Genomic DNA, 21,475 nt, shown 5'->3' with positions numbered 1-21,475 from the left:
AAGTAATTTTTTAGCCGCCACCACCGCTTTACCATACGATCGAAATAAAGTAGATAAAATAAAAATAAAATCTTTAGTATCGTTCCACCAGCTACTGGTTAATATGTAGGTATGTACCTTCACCATAAATATGACCATGTTATTAAATATCCCTAATGGCATCTGTGCTCAATGGTTTTGATTTATGTAATCAATACACAATGTATTTATATCGTTTATACGACCATGCAAACAAGTGAAATGCAATTACTACCAGTTGGCTTGATTGAGACAATCTCTTATTTGAGAACGTTTTACTATCAAATAAACTTTTATTTAATTTACCACAACAATTTTGAGAATATTTATGTACCTAATTATTGTTTCAAATTCAAAATTTGGAAATAAAGCCACTGAATAAGATATCTTTTTTCTCCAATGTCCCAAAATTATTAATATTTGCGACTTGAATGACAATATGAAGAGTCATTTTAACGCCTGGGCATAAAAGTAAAGCACTATGCACAATGTACGAAATAGTATATTGTATTATTATGGCGCGCTCAGACCACTCGTCTATTTGGAAAACATTTTTTATTGGCATACCGGGTTCGGCGATAGTGAGTCTAAACCCCTATAATAAATAATTTAGAAATTCTGTATAGATGACCGACGCACTATTGCCGGACCCCGTATACCAATAGCAAATGTTTGCCAAATACACGAGTCGTCTGAGCACGCCATTAGGAGTAAAAATGATACTTTTTGTGGCAAGGCTGTATGTTTTACATTACAGGCGGGGAGGCACAGAAAGCCATTTTTACACCGAATAGACCATGCTATTTAAAAGTAATACCTCTTAAGTCAAAATAATTAGTTTTTTGCACTACAATAATAAATAATACCAAAAATCAAAGAGTTAAAACCAAAAATCAACCGACAAAATATGAAACGGAATCTAACCCAATATCTAAGTATGTACAGCTGATGAAGTAAACAAAAGTCCGCCCGTAGGCTGATCTTTTAATAGAAGGCACTGGTTAAAATCACTTTTTTATATTGTCAATCACCTCGCAAAAATTAATACTTTTGCGACGTTTGAAAAAAAGTGTTATTAAACTGACATAAAGTGTCAAATTCAACGAGTGTAACCATTGTTTCTCGATATATAATTATTACTTACAAGGAATTAATTTTATTTTTTTATATTATTTACAAAACAAGGGAAAGACTGCATCTACCAGCAGTGGGATGCTGTAAGCTCCATAGCAATAAATTTCTTGCCTAGTCTATGCTATTTTTATACGATTGATGAGTCACTAGAAAGAAAATATATGTTTATCTACAACCGTTTAGTTATAACGTTATTACATCACTATTTTTTTAGTATTTCAGTTACGTTATCAGATTCATAACACAACTAGTGGTGTTATGAATCTATAACACAACTAGTTTTTTTATAATAATGAAAACCAACTACGAACATCTAAATATATTAACTTTTCCGGCAATAATGTTTCCGTGGCACGTACTGCGGCAACTTCTGAATCTGAAGGGAGACTTTCGGAATCGCTCATTGTAATTTTTAAAATGATTTTTCTGGGCAAAAAGTGCTCGCGCAGAGCAAACTGACTTTTCAGAAAAAAATGTAACAAATGTCATAGTTAAAGGTGTTAAAGGTGGGCGACTAATAAACGAAAATTAAAACAGCATTTTCTTATTTTTCGGTTGTAGATGACACGTCCGTTTAAACATGATTACAACTACTAATCGTTCACACTCGTTGTTATAATCATGTTCATAAACACACTTGTACTGTAAATAACTATTACAGAATCGCACTGCAGGTACCTTGTGAATCTTTGTAAATGCGATGAGCCGTGTATTGAAGAGACGAAACACCCTCTAAATGTAGGGATTAACGAGCATTAAGTCCAGTCGGAATTTGAAAAAATGTCCGAAAAATATATCCGTAAAACAAGTATATTCTTGTCGAATATTTTAATCGATACAATGAGTTTTAATCATCTGCTGATTATGCTAATATGTTTAGCGGAATGCGCGTCCGGTTAAGTAAAGTGTTTTGGTGTATAGTGGTGACTTAGTATTTTATGGTGGTAATTTTTGTATGGAAACCCTAATCATTGTGAGACTTTTGGACACTTTAACACAGTCTGACAGTTCCAAACAAAATAATCTACATATATTATAATAAATATAAAAAATGCTAATGTTTATCTGTGTCGTCTCTACTGAAGTAACGACTTGCTCTAGAAAGTTGCTTTTTTTTACTAAAAGATAGCTAATTGGCTCTTCTAAAAACTCTCGTCGTCGGATTTTTTGTTTTTCACTTAATTAAAAAAAAATAAAAAGTATTTTTTTTCCTGATGTCGCATGTCGTGGCGGATGCGCCAGGCTTCAACTAGTGTTATATAAATTTAAATTTACCTGTGATCCGTTCCCGGTCAATCCCAATCGAATCTTGGAATACTTCTTCATCACAACCCTCCAAACTACGTAAGCCATTGTTTAAAAATATATTGCACATTCCCAGTAATAGACACAATTTCAAGAATCACTATTAAAATGTTACACAAACCACAGTCCCACAAAATAATTTGGCTTGTTTCACTTGCATACGTTTAAAGTCAAACTGCTTTAGTTCATAATATATAAATTTTTATTTCAGATGTTGCTAAAAGATTGGTAAGTATAGGAAACAGTTATGTAATGACGTGTTTTGAATACATTATATAACCACTAAAATATTATAGTTTTAAGGTAAATAAATCTAAAAAATATATTGTTTTAAAACCCCAATTCTCTGTTTAAAAATAATTACTTCTCGGAAAAAGCAGTTATAAATGTAAATTAATGACATTCTATTTAATATTAAATTACAGAATCTTATACGCTGTATCGTTTGTACACCTTTGCATTTTTGACACCCAGTGTCTTATTTTAACAGTTCACTTATACACTCACAGGCACGAAAAACGGGCACCTTAAAATATTGATATCTTTTAAAGTTTACTATATTTTGTTCTAGTGGGCCGATTTTGATGTTTTTTAAGCAATTTGTAGCTAAATTAATTGCCTTTTAGTATCTCCTTCTAGATTAAATATAAAACTTTCTATCTGTCAATTGTACGAGTACGAGGGAAAACAAAATGTTGATATTTTGTGGAAAGTTTCAAATATCCTGTCGAATATGTTAACAATACAAGGAATTTAAAAATTGCTTTGTCATCTAGGTACGTCTTTTCTCAATAGTTTATTTTTTGATTCATCTCAATAGCTCTATTTTTAGTGGAGATATTCGCTTTTGAATAAGACAGATATTTAGAGCAATTTTAGAATTGATTTTGGGGCCTCATCAACACACTTAAAAAATAGTGTATATTGTTTTTTTAATGACACTGTCATTGAAAAGTCATATTATTATTGTTCACTGACGTTTACTCTAGTAGAGATGGTTTTAAGTTATGAACTATCGGCTATTGCTGCTTTAATTGATTCTGGTAGATCAACTTTTGGACTTAAAACCCCCATATCAGCTAGAGTAACTGTCCAACAGACAATAATAGTATGATTTTTCCAAGACAGTAACATTACATAAATCATAAACACTATTTTATAGGCCTGTTGACTAAAAGCAAAAGCAAATTCATGGTTTTAAAGTAAAAAATTCGAAAAAATGGTAGTATCTCCTTCAAAAGTGAATATCTCCAAGTTATTGAGAATAAAAAAACTAAGATGATAAAGTGATTTTTAAATCCTTACTTGTTAACGTACTCCACAGGGTGTTTGAAACAGTCACCAAAATATCAACATTTTGTTTTTCCTCGTATAATTGACAGATGGCAACTAAAAAAATCTTAAAAATCACGAAAATTTGTTCACTAGAACACAATAGGTTCGTTCCAACCCGAGTTCCAACCGGACCTAGAACCGATCCTGGGACGGTAATTTCTAGTCGCCCACTTATTGTTTGAAAAGTTTGATCGTTGGTCAAGATTAACAACTGAATTAACGGATAGGAAATTACCGTTCTAGGACGGTTCTCTCGTCCGGTTGGAACAAACATATTATATAAATATTTAATCATTAATATTTTCATGTATTGAAAATTTTAAGGTGCCCGTTTTTCGTACCGATTTGTGTAGGTTTTATTAATGCCATATTAGATAGAAAAGGTGTATTGTATACATATGTTTTTAACTCAATAAACAAATCGACGAGAATTTCAGAGACAGACGATGAAAAACGATAATAAAAACATTGGCCACATAATATGGCTAAAAATGACGCAGGTGACTGGTATTACAGATAAAAAAAATGATGATTTAGGAAAGTCGCTGAATGGAGAGGCATTTGATGATTTGCATCAGGAAGATATAAGTCCCCTACTTAAATCACATAATGTTGAACTCAGTATACTGACTATGAATGAAACTGCAGAAAGAAATGAAGATGTAGTCATGGGATGGGCACCACAGGAGTTAACACTGAATACTCTACAGAAACGTCTTACAATAGCATATACTCTTTAAAAGTTGAGGAAAGAACAGGTCTTTCTGGCATTGTCATCCTAATTTTATTTATGTGTTTACGTTTATTTCTTTTTGTTTATTGACTTAGACTTACTAGATCGCCATAACGATTCACCTACACACATGTAAACACTGACCTAAAACTTCGTTTGCCGATAGGATATATTTTATAAATAATTTTGTATTTTTCTATTGCTTTTATAGGTACCAAAATTATAATATCTTTAGTCTAATTTTGTGACATGCATTATACGACTTATACGACATAGCTGGAACTTCGAAAATAAAGAAATAGGAATCCTTTTATATCCATTGTTAGAGGTTGTTTTAAGGGTTTAAGTATTTTAAGCAAAAGTTTTAAATAGAGTTGCGAAATTCCGACTGACTCAAAACGAGAAAGCGCTCTTAAAGCGAATTGTAAACATTCCCTGGCGTGTTTTTCGAAAGAAATGTAAACCGAATAGCTCAGGGTCTGACAGGATGAATAACATTTATGGTAAACAGCATCTTTAACAGACAATATATTACAAATTTGATTTTTAACACTTTAGATTTTAGACTTGATTTAACACTTGAGATTTTTAACACTTTAGATTTATAATAATACCTACATTATGATATTTAGGATTTAATCTCGTAGATCACTTTCAAAATTTTACTGGTTTTGGTGGATCCCCTTTAGTTACATTTGTACCATATTCCCAAAACTCTTCAAAAAATGTGAATCTTAGAGTTGATAGAAATTTGCGTCCTGCCAGTCCTGCCATTGACAATATTTTAATGACTGTATAAACTGTATTTTTATGACACTTTCCATTATGCAGAAAACTCTTCGAAACAGGTCAAGGTCGCGTTTCATCGCCAAAATTTGTGGCATTTCGGTTTATTTCCAGTTGTATTGACCCACTTCGGTTTGCCTCGACTTATTTTCGATTCTTATAAGCGCCTCGTTCAATTTTGTTTCGTTTTGAGCTATTTCCACAACGTGGCGGTATCTGTACCCAAGGCTAAGGACTTTTTTCATAAATCTTAGTGAAAGAAGTAAACCTAAACGTTTCTAAAATATCTGCTGTTACGATGATATATCGTTAATTACAGCTCGTCAATTACATATAAATTCATTCAACTAGTATTTATTTATTATGCAGGGATTTAAACAATTAAAACTAGGAAAACAAAACCAAATTCGTAAACTAAACTTTGCTACAGACTACAGTATAAATGTTACTTTACCATGACCAGAAATAAAAAATAATTAGACGATTTTTAAAATATTTTTTGTATATTTTGTCTATGAGGCGCAATACCGTGGATTATACGAGTAAGCCGATAAATGGTAGACCTCTAGTTAGTCACTGTTTTATATATTTTTTTACTATGTTGTGTTTAATAATATAAGACAATGATTAAAACTAAATATTCTTGTGTAACCTTCGAGGAATAGCCAATTTAATCTACCATCGGTAACTATTTTCATATCAGTTTTTCCAAGTTTCAGTTCAATTGCAAAACGAAAAAGACCGTCTAGAAAATTGACGACACTTTCAAGACGGTCGTCCGTCTTAGCCCCGTCTACACATAAGGTTACGTGTCAGGGAAGACGGATTAAAAACTAGCGTAAGCGCGCTGCATGTTTTACCTGCGGTTTTATCAATTACAGCATTGGTGGTTAGTAAAGTTGAAAAGAATAATATAGAAGTTAATTGTTTTAAGTTATTTTTTTTTCGTAAACATGCAAAGATACTTATAAAAATAGTATCGTTTGTTAAATATCTCTAAACAATCTTGTAATATGACTTTAATTTGTGGAACTATGCAGTAAGAAGTATACAGGGTGGAGCACCTCATTCGCCTCGGTTGATTATACGAAAACGGAAAGATGTAGAAACAAAATATTTTATGGGCATATGTAGAGAAGCAATGTGCATTATTTAAAATTATTTTCAAATGTACAGTGTGTGTCAGAACTGAGATCTATACCAAAGTTATATTTTTTTATGGAACACCCAGTATTTTATTTCATTTTTGGATTCTTGGACAAAAAATAAGGCATTTATGATAAGGGTTTAATATTTTTAAATGCTTTGGTGTTTGAGATATTTAAAGATATTTAAATATGCATGCTATAATAAAAAAGTTTGTCAACACCCTGTATATTATTTTTCAGAGTTAATTCTTGTGCTGACTTTGAAGCCAAAGAAATAAACTTTTCTAAAAAAAATTATTGCTTCCTTAAATGTATACAGATGTATCAAAAATTGCTGGTCTCTTTTAAATATTTATTTTATATAAAAACTTCGTTATTTCAAATACCATACTATGTATTTTTAAAAATAATTCGCAGCAGATTTAAACGCTCTTTCAAACTATATTAGGATTTAGGCCATATAGGTAGACTCAGATTTTGACTAAAAAGCAATTTTTCAGTAAAATGGTAATCAAGATGGCTGGTGTCGCCATGGGAATTTGCTATTGACAGTTAGTAGCTATTTTCAAAATCGACATTAGTTTATGGACTTTATTTAAATTTATAACAGTTTTCTTTTATTTAATTTACCTACACTAGATTAATAAGTAAGTATTTATTATTTTAAGAAAAATAAAGAAGTAGTTCTTTGATTTATATTACGATGACTTGTAAATATATTAGATTTTCTATAAAAGAACCAATTAAGGAAAATTAATTTTCTTCACTTCCAACGACAGGTTTCTGCCTACTAGGATTTTCATATACCATAATGTGACAATATTAGCTCTGCGAAATAGGAAAAGTAGTTTTTCAAAGGAACGCTTGTCAAGAAAATTTCTATTTGGATATCTTTGATCATAAACCCTTTAGGCCAATAAGCAATCAATTGTCCCCACAAAATAAAATCACTAGTAACATTATCCATTCCTTCCGCCAGTAGATACTGCTTAATTTTTCTTCATAAAATAATAAATAATTACCTACTTATTAAACTATTATAGGTAAATTAAATAAAAATAACCTGTTATAAATTTAAATAAGGTGCATAAACTAATGTCGATTTCGAAAATAGCTACTAAGTACTAAGTATCACTAGAAAATTGCCATGGCGTCATCAGCCATCTTAATTACAATTTTATTGAAAAATCGCTTTTTATTCAAAATCTGAGCCAGAGAGGTATAGAAAACCCTAATATAGTTTGAAAGAGCCTTTAAATATGCTTTGACTTGTTTAAGAAAATACATAGTGTTGCATTTGAAATAACGAAGTTTTTATGTAAAATAAATAGTTAAAATAGACTAGCAATTTTTGCTACCCCTGTATACATTTAAGGAAGCAATAAATTTTTTAAGTAAAATTTATTTCTCCGACTTGAAAGTCAGCACAAGAATTAATTCTGCAAAGTAATGTACAAGGTGTTGACAAACTTTTTTATTATAGCATGCATATTTAAATATCTTTAAATATCTGAAAAATCAAAGCGTTTAGACATATTAAACCCTTACAATAAATGCCTTATTTTATGTCCAAGAATCCAAAAATGAAATAAAATACCGGGTCTTCCATAAGAAAAAATGTAACCTTGGTATGGATCTTAGTTCTGACACACCTTGTACATTGGAAATAAATTTTAAATTATGCACATTGCCTTCCCACATATATCCATAAAATTTTGGTTTTTACATCTTTCCGTTTTCGTATAATCAACGGAGGCGAATGAGGTGCGCCACCCTGTATTTCTAAAATTCGCTTAATAAAGATGCTCTAATATATCCATGTTATTTTTAGTAAATCTACTTATATTTTTTGTGTGGGAAAAACGAGAGCTTTTTTTAAAAATTGAGGAATAATATAATTAATTATATTTTTAATTAATAAACATATTTTTTGAATAAAATATTTACATGAATTTCTCTATCAATAAATTTGATAGACTTGGTTATCAACCCGTGTTCCCGTGGATTACTTAAATACGTAAAAATGTTGCAAAAAAATAAAAACTAATTAAAAACACACTAAAAATAACACACTTTTTGAACAAAGCAAAATAATATTAACAAAAAAATGGAAAAAGTCATTTGTACCACACCACAAGCAAATAAAAATTAATTTTAGCCAAGAGTCAATATTCAAGATTTCTCTAGGGGTGCCCAGTAGTACATGGGGGGCGGCACTCCGGGGCACCCCTGTTGTACGCCAATGAGACAGTATTCCGTCTTAATTTAGTTCAAGTAAAACGGCCCCTTTTTTCTTCTACACATAAAGCTTTACTTGATACGTTTTGAGTACAACAGGTAAGAATGACAGGTAATATGTTATGTATAGACGGTGCTTTAATACAGATATGTATATATGAAATCCTAAATATCATAACTGGTAATGATTGTCTATACAAACCTAGCCAGTGATTTATCAGATGAAGAGACACAATATTTTAATTAGTGATGCGACGAATATTCGGCTTATTCTGTCACTTTTTCTAATATTCGTTATTTCGACAAATCCGCTATTCGGTGCCTCTCCAATTTTAATGAAAATCATATATGTTTATTATAGAATAAGAATAGTCTCTAATATGCAAATATATTTTACATAGAAATAAACTTGATTTGATGTACCCTGTATTTTGTAAGTAATAAAGAAAATTAGGTTGAACAAATATCAATTAATCTCATCAGAGAATAAAGCCAATAAAACACGAAATTATTAATAATTGTGTAAATATGTCTGGCATACATATTCCATTTTAAAAGATTTATTATACGAAGCTACTTATGTGTATTGAAGTATCTACCTGACATGTGAACGGATCTTGCAAAAATGTGCCAGGCAAATGTTTAAGTTTGAGAAACCGTGATCACTTAAACTATATAAGTCTTTATTTGAATCGAATATAAGCTAGTTATTATTAAATTAAATTTAATTAATTAATGATTTCGTTTCACTTTCTGTATTAAACCAAATGGTATTCTACTTTTTTATTTATTTAATTTTCTCTAAAAATTGAAATATTGGTTCTTTTTTCGTTATAATTTTTTTTTATTGAAAATTAATATTCTATTGATTTTTATTATATTAAGTTCCTAAACAACCAGAACAACGATTTCGGTGTCACCCGGTATGTTTTAAATAAGTGTAAGCATTTTCACTGATCTTTGATATCAGATACATGAATTCTTTTGTCCGGTTCTAATACCCATTAAAATATTTACATACAGGGTGGCGCATCTCGTCTTGGATGATTATACGAAAACGGAAAGATATAGAAACAAAATATTTTATAGGTATATGTGAGGAGGCAATGTGCACAATTTAAAACTATTTTGAAATATACAGGGTGTTTCAGAATCAAGATCCATACCAAAGTTATATTATTTCTTATGGAACACCCGGTATTTTATTTCATTTTTGGATTCTTGGGTTCAACAAAAGGTATTTATTATAAAATTTATTATATATCCCGTAATATATTTATATAATATATATGTTTAAAATCTTTGATTTTTGAGATATTTAAATATGCATGCTACAATAGAATATATCATTAACACCCTGTACATTACTTTTCTCAGAGTTAATTATTTGATTGCTTCCTTAAATTTACAGGGGTGCCAAAAATTGATAATCTATTTTAAATATTTATTTTCCATAAACACAGTGTATCACTCTGTAACACCCTGTATTTTTAAAAATAAATCGAAGCAGATTTAAATGCTCTTTCAAACTATATTAGATGAGATTTTGAATAAAAAGCGATTTTTCAATACAATGGCAATCAAGATGGCCATGGCAATTTTCTAGTTACAGTTTTTAACCATTTTTAAAATCGACATTAGTTTATGGACTTTATTATTTAGATTTATAACAGTTTACTTAAATTTACCCATAATAGTTTAATAACTAAGTATTCACTATTTTATCAAGAAAAATTAAGCAGTATCTGCTGGCAGAACGAATGGATATGTGACTAGTGATTTTAGGTATTTTGTGAGGAAAATTGCTTCTTGGCCTCAAGGGCTTATGCTCAAAGATATCCAAATAGGAATCTTCCTGATAAGCGTTCCGATGAAAAACTGCTTGTCCTATTTCGCAGAGGGCAACGGTCCAGCTACGTCGAAACACCGGTTCCCATTAGAACACCGAAGTTAAGCGACGTAAGGCGATACTAGTAGATGAACGGGTGACCGGTTCGAAACTCGAAACTGTCGTGCTGTTGTCTAAAAAAAGGCAAAAGTGTAAAATCTATTGACACACACTGCTCATTCACGCCGGTTCGAGGCCGGATGAGATCGAATATCTCGTGAGTAAGAGTCGATTTAGACACTTGCCAAGTCAGTAGGACATTGACCATGATATGACCGAGGACCGCGGTTCGGATTCCGCGTAAACAAAGTACGGCCCGTCCAGATTAGTCCTGGCAGACAAAAGGAGACGTTAACTGAAATCTTTACTTCTTTACTTTACTATTTCGCAGAGCTGGTAGTGTGGTTTATAAAAAAAACCTAATAAGTAGAAACCAATCGTTGGAAGTGAAGAAAATGAATTTGCCGTAATTGGACCTTTTATAAAAAATCCATATATCTATCTACAAGTCATCGTAAAATAAATTAAAGAACTACTTCTTCGTTTTTCTTGATAGAATAATAAATATATCTCGAAATATATATTTAATAAATATTATTTACTAAACTATTGTAGGTAAATTAAATAAAACTAAACCACTATAAATTTAAATAAAGTCCATAAACTAATTTCGAATTTGAAAATAGCCACTAACTGTCACTAGAAACTAGAAACTTGTCATGACCACATCAGCTCTCTTGGTTGCGATTTTAATGAAAAATTGCTCTTTATTCAGAATTTGAGCTAGGTAGGTATTGGAAACCCTAATATAGTTTGAAAGAGCATTAATCTGCTTCGATTTGTTTAAAAAATACAGGGTGTTATATTTGAAATAACGACGTTTTTATGTAAAATAAATAAGTAGTATTTAATATAGATCAGCTATTTTTGATACATAAAACAAAGCAATGCAATTTTTTATTAAAGTTTATTTCTCTCGCTTAAAAGTCATCACAAAAATTAATTCTGAAAAGCAATGTACAGTGTGATGACATTTTTTTATTATAGCATGTATATTTAAATATCTTAAAATGTTGCAAAAAACAAAGGTTGTAAACATATACAACACTTATAATAAATGCCTTGTTTTGTATCCAAGGATCCAAATATGAAATAAAGTACCGCATGTTCCATAAGAAAAAAATATAAATTTTGGTGTGGATCTTAGTTCTGATATACCACGTACATTTCAAAATAATTTTAAATTATGCACATTGCCTCCCCACATATACCTATAAAATATTTTGTTTCTACATATTTCCGTTTTCGTATAATCCGCCGAGGCGAATGAGATGCGCCACCCTGTATATTTCAATTTCAAAAACACCTTGTACATACAGCATATTCGTTTCAAAACCTTCCAACTGCTAAATTTATAAAAATATTCACTGTTACGAACCTATAGTTAATAGAAATAGCAAACATTTCATTAGAATTGTCAATTATATTTTGTGTGAGTGGTATATTTCGAAGACTCTATTGGGTATAAAAATATCCATGATACGTAATTTTTTAAGTAGTTTATTAGCACTATTACGTCGCTAATTGATGTACCAACACGATATTGAAAGAAAATAAAAACATTTTGTCACGATTGGAAACCTGTTTGGTTTGGGTAACATTTGAATTAATAAGGAAGCAAAATGAACTAAATTTCAACAGATCCATAGACACTTGCAGTAACTTATTCCTGCTACTTTTTACATTTTTTATATTTTACAGAAGATGTTTTATAAAAAATAAAAAATAATATTGAGAAATTTTTAAAAGTGCCTTCTTTTGAACTCTCAAAGTTGTAGATACAAATTTAAATTTTCAAAAACTCCAATTTTTCAAATTCCAGATCAAAGAAATGTAGATATTTGATGAAAAGCAGACAGCAGACAGTTGAAACTTGAGACAGTATATTATAATATACTAAGGGCTGGCAAAGGTTAGTCTTGGGTCGAGATTTCCGTATGTAAGAAGAAGCGTTTATAATGTACTGAACAAAGAGAGGACAGTAAACACGTTGCCAAACGTATGAAATAAACCGAGAAACTGTGCACATCGCTAAGAGTCGTGGAAGGGGATATAGCAGATTTTTCGCAGTTGACCGGTCGACCCAATCAATACCTCTGTCAGTACTTAAAGTTCTAGGGAAAGGTGTACGTCATGCGTTCAGCTTCACGATTTAATTACGTCTCGTGATACTTAATTTGTTTATTTATTAACGAGTCGTTGTAATTTTCCCTATAGCTTGAATTTTTTTAAGTGCAAGCTAGAATCACTTGCATTTTTGGTAAAAATAAGTGGAATTGAGTGGGTGTTCGATAGTGGTCGCGCTATTAGAACTCTGAATTCAAAAATCGATATCTCGAAATCTATTAGAAATAATAGATTGTAGTTTTTTCAAGATCTTTGTTAATATTTCTGCTGTATTTTCTTTGTAGGCAGTATGTGAAAATCTTTATAAATAAAAAAATTACACGATTACTGAAAATTGCTATGCTCTAAAAATAAACGGATGGATTGTTTACAATTTTTGAATGGAAAAAACAACCTTATCGAATTTTTCTTATGTAAACATATTGTAAAATATCCGATTTGAAAATAAAAAAAAAGTTTCAATATCTAAAGTGGTTCTTGAGTTATGACCTGTTATGTGTTAAAAAGTTGAGTTTTTAAATTATCGCGATTACTGACGTTTTCTCGTTATAAAAAAAATGACACCCTAACGATATCCTTATAATTCCATTTCAGATGCTTAGAAACATGATTAATGATTTTATCTAGTTATCTCTTGAAAAAAAAAGTCTTTTAAAAATAATCGGTTTGCGATCGTGATTTTACTGTACTTGATAGGGAAAGGCGTATCGGCAACGCCGCAACAACACACCGTCGCGCGTCGCGTTGGTCGGTTGCATTTCTCTCACTCCGACTTAATAAGATCCCTATGCGATTTACTTCTACACATATAAATGCCGACCCAAAAATAACAGTTGCCAGCACGGTATGTATGTCACTGGGAGGCTTTGAATCGCACGCGACACTTTCTATTTGGAACAGCAAGGCTAGAACCGGAAAAACAATGGTCCCATCCTACAAAGGACCTGCACAAGCAGGGTACAGGGATATGAGACTGGGTGTAGACATAGAAATTTGTTTTTAAACTTTTAATGAACCAGTTGTGGGATACTATCAAAATATTTAACAGAGATATAGGTACTGGTTAGAACGAAAACGCTGTAAACATAACCGATTTATGACTAGCGCTAAACTAAATCCGGTAAGAGCCTCACCAGAACGTGGACAAAATTTAATTTATTATTAACAATGGCCAACAAAACGTTCGCAGATTTGCGGTAGCTTCCTTTGTAGTTCAACGCTCTTAAGTGATGGTCGTCTTATTTTAATTTATGAATAACTTTTTTTTTTTTTCGAACAGACTGCAAGATTCATTGACAAATAAGACTTGGTTAAAAGGATTTGGCGCGGTGTAACGGTTTAGTGTAAAATTGCAATTTTACATTTATAAAGTTTATAATGTTTTTATAAAGATGGTTCAGTGAAGTAAAGTTTGGTTTCAGACAGTCTAATATAATTAAATGTCTAATTGATTATACATATATACCAAAGTTTTTTGAGAATTTTTAATTTAATTAATATACATTCATCAAATTCAGTGAAGCTTCTCTTGCACTCGGCTTTCAAATTAATTGAAAAAAATGTAAAGTAAAATATTTTCTAAAAGACAAGCAACAGAAATTTATGCAATATAGCGCATCGATGCGAAAAATATTCTTTCGCTCTGCAAATATCACATTTGACATAAAATCGGTATTACATACTTCAGAAAGGACAAAACTTAGGGAAATGGTACATGATATTATACAGAAAATGTGTTGAAAATCTCATGTAGAATAGTTCAAAAATCAAAAAATACAGAGCATGTTTCGTTTAAAATTAATGAGAGGGACTCGCTTTTGGTTTTGGTCTTGCATAAAAAGCCATAGTAAAGAATAATAATTATAAAAGCAGCGTTGCTGATTCAATATACAATATTATTTTTTTTATGAAATGTTGCTCCTTTCTTTAAACTTTCATTTAAGTACTTGAAAGATTAATTATTTAATGATTTTCTTTGTAGACAGTATATCTGCTAGTAAAATATACAGAGTGAGTTTCCTACGATGTTCTCTATGGGTATCTCGGAAACTACTGGAGATAAAGAGTCGGTTAAATGGGGAAAGAATTGCAGTTTTGTGGGGTCACAAATATGCTCCTTTCAGATTTTTGAAAAAGTTCATGGCTTACTAGATATTTCGAAAAAAACAAATTTTGGCTATTTTAAAAATTGTCCCTAATTCCATTATAAGCTATTTTAGACAAAACATTTTCAGATAAAAGTTGTAGATAATCACATCCTTAATGATATTGTGCCCTTCGCTTTTTTCTAAAGCCTGTCATTTTTGACATTTGACACAAACATATGTTTTTTTTAAATGGAAACCATAGTTGGCCATGACGTCATAAAAAGCGCCATTTTTAAAGCTTTTCAGCGATATAAGCTATAATATGTTTTCTTCGAAAAATTACTGAGTTATAGCCAATTCTTATGATTTTTAGACAATTTCATTTAGTTAGCCATGGAAACAAGTTTAATCGTCTTTGCTCTCAGAAATGTGAAACTGTCACATTTTAAAATAAACAAAAATTGTAAATATGAATTTTTCAAATGAAGAAAAGCGTGTATGATTATTGGTTCAACTTTTCTTGACCATACATTTTCGAGGATACGTTGACCGGTCAATGTTATGTTTTTTAGAGAACGGTTTTCAAGATATGTTAGAAAAGTTAAATTTAGTTATAGCCAATTCTTAACTTTCTTGACTAATTTTACTTAGATTGCATGTTATTCTTATTCTGTTATGATTTATAACTTATAAAAAGTCAGAATATTTCTTTACAATTTACATTAGACAAACTAAAATTTAAAAAAATAATATCACTACATACACTTTAAGTTATTTTATAAAATGTTCAAAAGATCCGCCGTTGTTTTGAGTTGCATCTTTTTAAAACTGAATTATTACCTATTCTCACAAAAGGACCGGTCGACTTAATTAAACTTCTCTCGTACCGCCACACTTCGTGTGCCTCTCTTAATTCATAAGTTATTTGTAAACCTTATTGTTAACCATACCGCATAAAAAAATCTAAAATCAAGTGATAGGAGGAGGCCCATGAAATTGGTCCACCTCTTCATATCCTTGAGTTTACATAATTATGATATAAATAATTTTTAACATTTCTTTCATTATGGGGGGGGGGTCATATTGAAAGTCATATTGGAACGACTCTATTGATGCGCGAGTTCTACTGAACGACATGTTGAACTGTCATGAGTGAACGACTCTACTGACACGCTTCTCTTCATTTGAAAAATTTACAATTTTTATTTTAATTTACAAAGTTTGAATGTGACAGTTTCACATTTCTGAGAGCAACGGCGATTAAACTTGTTTCCATGCATGGCTAACTAAGTGAAATTGTTTAAAAATGATAAGAATTGGCTATAACTCAGTAATTTTTCGAAAAAAAAACATATTATAGCTTATATCGCTAAAAAGCTTAAAAATGGCGCTTTTTATGATGTCATGGCCAACTATGGTTTCCATTTAAAAAAAAACATTATGTTTGTATCATATGTCAAAAATGATAGGCTTTAGAAAAAAGCGGAGGGCAGTCTTATTAAGGATGTGATTATCTACAACTTTTATCTGAAAACTTTTTGTCTAAAATAGATTATAATAGAATTAGGGATAATTTTTAAAATAGCCGAAATTTGTTTTATTCGAAATATCTAGTAAGCTATAAACTTTTTCAAAAATCTAAAAGGCGCATATTTATGATCCTACAAAACTGCAATTCTTTCCCCATTTAACCGACTCTCTATCTTCAGTAGTTTCCGAGATACCCATAGAGAACATCGTAGGAAACTCACCCTGTATAAAAAAGTGCAAGACTTGCAAGAGTCTTGCGGCGAAAGAAAGACCATGATCACGATTGGATCCCGCAAGACCCAGATCAAAACTGCTTCAAGACCGAGACCAACAGCAAGGGAATCTTTGTCTTCCATATGCCCATCACTATTATGACACCTATTGTTATTTATGACTGACAATATTATTATGCTATCACTTCTAGTTCAATCAGTAGCAAAATGAGAAAGATATTTTAAAAAAGGTTTAATGAACCAATTCCATGAAAACTCTGGTAAAAAATTGTATTTGTATATTATATTTTATTTTGTATAGTGTATATTATATATCTATCTACAAACGGCAATACATAAAACCAATCAAACTTAGTATCCTTTAAAATAGCAATAATAGGGTGTGAATAAAAACTAAATTAGACTGAATAAATTAGATTGACTAAAATTTATATTTTTAATATATTATGAACAATTCAATTTTTTTTATTTTGAATTCTATCTAAATATACTATACTCAAAACAATTATCGAATATTTGAATAAAAGTAATTATTACATATTTCTAAATGAAGCATGCACCTTTCTGAATTTCTCTTGTGAGTTTTTTATAATAATTAAGGTACGCACTGACATGTAATTTTTAGTCGGCCGACTATTTAGTTGCAAAAGTGAAAACAATACATTCTTATAGAGCCGATCTGCCCAATGTTTGATTGCATTGCGTAGCCTTAGGCTATACGCTGAACGCTAGCAATTTGTAACCAATATATCCTTATGAAGCCGCGCGCACATGCAATCAAATAGTCGGCCGATCGGCTCCATAAGTATGTATTGGTTGCACTTTTGCAACTAAATAGTCGGCCGACTAAAATTTACAGTTCAACGGGTCGGCTTATTGTTTCGAATTTCACTTCAAAGTATTCAAACTATTTAAAATCGTAAAGTCAGATAATTCAAAGTGTCTTGTTTTTCAAATTAATATTTTTTTTTTAGAAAATATGAGATAATTGTTTTGAGTAGCTTATTTTTTAAAATGTAGTGGTATGGAAAAAACTCTTGTTCATTGCCCATGTATCCATATTTTACAGCAATATCAATCTAGAAATTCAAAACACGTCACTTTAACCTACCATTTCTATCTACAAATACATAAATCCCAAAAATGCATATCATAAAAGAAGACAGTTTATTTATTAAATCACCTTGAACACTTTTTTCAAAAAAAACCTTATGGCACTCTAATAACGATTTTTCAGAATATTCCCGAAAAAACTGCATATACAATTAACTAAATTGTTTAAACTGATATCCGACTCCACAAACAAGCGCGAATCGGGTGCCGCAACGGTGGCATTCGTCTAGGAGGCCGCGGCAGCTACCTCGCGCGCGAAACCATCGACAATCGACTGACGTTAGGCGGCCATGCACGTGGTTTGGTCGAAGCTTTAGCGAAAATACAGGTAAATGCCGTGACGTCTGGTCTATGGGGAAAATGGAAGTTATTAGCGGACGTCCGTGTGTCATAGTATAATCAGTCTAGTGATGGGCATTACGATTCTTTTTAGTGAATCGAATCACACGATTCAATTTCTCATATTGAATCGACTCCTACGATTCGTTCATTTGAAACCACATGCACAATTTACGTTTCATAAAAACAAGAATCGTAACTGGCACTACCGGCGATAATTTGGCCGGACAATTACTTAAAGGACCAGGAAAAGAAATATACAGTTCTTTCATTTGTTTTTCAGTTCAGCACTTTGACACTAGCGTAATTGGATTGATTATTTTACCTATAACACTAAATTATCAATCCAATTTATATATGTCGTAGTCTCATAGTGTATTCCGTATTTTCAAGAAGAGCCTAATCAATTCATGAAGCGTCGGTTAGGTTAGCAGGCTAGTTATGTTATTAGGTTAGTTTTTTTCATTAAGTTACTATTCTCTTCATGAAAAGACGGAATACACTATGAGACTACGACATATTATACTATTTATTAAAGACTTCTTAATACCAATTTAATATTTTTAGAGCCATATTTTAATTCCAATTTAATAATCATAATAAATAGTATATAGTACCATATAAATTTTCTGAACATAAAAACGTTAGATTAGCCTGAGTACCGTGGTATTCACGAGGGTCACAAAAATTCAGACCACAACAAGGGTAACAAAAAGGCAGATGACAATGTAAAATAAAGCTCATCAATGCCATTTATAGGCCTAGAACCCAACTTCGGTGCTGAAAAAGCAGTCTTTGTGACGAGGCTGTGGAGTGGACGTTTGACAAACAGGCGATGCTCAAAAAAAAATTACTCCGAATAGAACATATTTTTTTTCAAACGCCACAAATAATTTAAAACAATTTTAAACGTTCCAAATAATATAAAAAAAGTAATGTGTTGTAAGTAATTATACGTATATCGAGAAACTATGGCTACGCACGTTGAATTTGACACTATGTCAGTTTTAATATATTTCGTACTTTTGTGCTTAGGCGTAAAAGTGCCTTAGTTTTATGCCTAGCCGTTATAATTACTTTTTTATGTTGTCAGTCACGTCGCAAAAATTAATACTTTTGTAACGTTTGAAAAAAAAAATACATTTACAACTTTCAAAACTTAAAACTTACGAAGTAAAACAATGAATTTACACTGCTGAGTTTATCGACGATTTTTTAAGTAACTAAGTTTATTAAAATTAATATATTATTTTGCATTATTGTGACATTTCTTAATGAAACATTAAAATCCGGACGCTTATGAAAAATCCCCCCGGACTCAACCGGACGTAGTGAAAATCCCGACATGTCCGGCTTAATCCGGACCTCTGGTAACCCTATTAATCTTTTTAATCTACGACAATGTCATTATGACACATTTAACATTGTCATTTGGATGTCATTATGGCTTTCATAATAGCACTAGTGCTATTATGAATTCATAATAACACGCAAATTTTAAAATAAGAAACAAGCAAAAAAAGGTACCTAAATACGTTTATTGATTGTAAACGTTAATTACAATATCAGTACAATTGGTTAAATTAATTCCAGACGATGACAGGTGAGTTGAATTTTTAGAAAGTTAATTTATTTCCTGAGTGCTTGAACTTGTTGAAGACCCAGTATTGCCAGAAATGTTACCTAAAATATTACATCACACTTTTTTCTTATTTTCTTTGGAATTTTCTATATAGCTCTCTGCCACTGTGTTGAGTGCCAACCACCATGTCTTTTAACAGTTAATAAATCCACTCCTGAATCTGCAAGCAAAGACGCGGGCGATATATGGAAACAATGTCCAGTGTATTGTTGTGGATTTGGAAGACTTAGGAACAATGCTATTTTCTACGGCATTTTCCCTAAAGTATTAATGCCAATGGGTTGCTTAATACATTTTCCATTTCTGTACCCCACAAAAAATCGAGTATGCTCTGTGTTGCTTGGCCGCATAGCTATATATCTTCGAACTATTTCCACCATATTTATTCCTTCAACATTCCCTTTCGTTATAAAAAAAAATCTGGTGATATCTTTGTTTTCGTAAACAGAATAATGACATGAATGCATTGTCCTTCATCTTTAACATTTTGCAGCTACAGATTTGTCAACTCGATACGCCGGCCGGGAGGCTCCCGCAAGTCCCACTATCAATGAAACTTTTGTCAGGAACTAAGTTTTATCATCGGCTTCCAACAAAAAACTTAAAATTCTCGATTTTTTTGACCGAAATCCTTCCGATTTTCTTTTTAGAAATGCAATTAAATGGACGTACTTACTAATATCTGTATTTTTCTTCACTGATATAACTGAACGTAGCATGGGATAATATACCCAAAGTGATGAAGCCTTCCTATGTTTTGAAAGATGTTCAAAATATGCCAGGAGAACCTTTTTGTTACTACTATTCTTGATTTCTTTCCCTTTACACCAATCTTCAAGTTTCACATAGGCTTGCTCGTACGTTTGTCTTGATTTTTCGGGAAGTAGGGAATCGACAACATTTTGCGCAATGCCTTCAATATCCGAAGGGACACTTTCAGAATCAGAATTACCCATATTAATATTATTTTTTGCTTTTTGCTAAAACTGAACGTTTAACACAAAATTGAACATCAATGATTGAGTTCTCAAAGTCAAAATGGAAACAATCAACAAGCACGGTTACCACGGCGTCGACTAATATGGGCACCTGATAATTTTGAATTTTAATTTTTATGAGGATATCTCTGATATTTTAAATTAAATCAAATCTCTTTGGATCGACCCTCGTGTCGCGTCGTAGATTAAATTTTGAATTATACACGTTCGATACGAACTTTTTAATGAAACTTGTGTAACTAAGCCACTCGGCTAACGCCTGGTGGCTTTTACACGCGTTTCATTATGGTGTTCGTATCGAACTTGTATCATTAATAACTATAAAAAGGATAGGATTAAATCAAAAAGGGAATCAGAAGAATGCCACAATAGATATGAAAAAGTCGCAGTGGAATAGGCCGATATCCACTTCAAAAATCTAATCTAATATAACCATTTTAAAACAACCCAAAACTTTTGAAAGGGTGCTTCTCTGTAAAAAAGTTAATAAAAATATTTTTTCTCTACTCTTTTCCTAATCCCAATATGGGACATACTGTTCATTATTTACTTAATTTATACATCCTTTGTAACAAAACGTTAACGTTTCTATCATCACTTTTCCTTTTTTTCATGTTTCATGTAAATACATATAAAAAATTTGCTTAAAATAAACAAGCAACCTCCTCAGAGAAACCGTGTGAAACGCCGACATATTGTCTGATAACACATATTAGTCTAAATTATCGGATGACTTAATTAAAGTAATAAGGTGATTAAAT

General features: G+C 31.3%; 1 protein-coding gene across 1 annotated transcript in view; it reads right to left on the bottom strand.

Moving 5' to 3' along the window:
- LOC115890870 overlaps window positions 1-17,992 on the bottom strand; it is a 242,587-nt gene extending 224,595 nt beyond the window's left edge. Inside the window, exons 1-2 of the mRNA XM_030911224.1 lie at window positions 17,734-17,992; window positions 2,428-2,674 (exon numbers count right to left, since the gene is read on the bottom strand). Of these exons, the coding sequence (XP_030767084.1) occupies window positions 2,428-2,505 (78 nt within the window). The 5' untranslated portion in view covers window positions 2,506-2,674; window positions 17,734-17,992. The remainder of the gene's footprint in view (window positions 1-2,427; window positions 2,675-17,733) is intronic.
- Window positions 17,993-21,475: the final 3,483 nt, after the last annotated feature.

Source organism: Sitophilus oryzae, unplaced genomic scaffold, assembly GCF_002938485.1.
Source record: "Sitophilus oryzae breed Bouriz unplaced genomic scaffold, Soryzae_2.0 scaffold_935_pilon_pilon, whole genome shotgun sequence".
In the NCBI taxonomy this organism is placed as follows: domain Eukaryota; kingdom Metazoa; phylum Arthropoda; class Insecta; order Coleoptera; family Curculionidae; genus Sitophilus; species Sitophilus oryzae.
The sequence above is the reverse complement of the archived record's forward strand: the minus strand, read 5'-3'. Positions and strand labels throughout refer to the sequence as shown.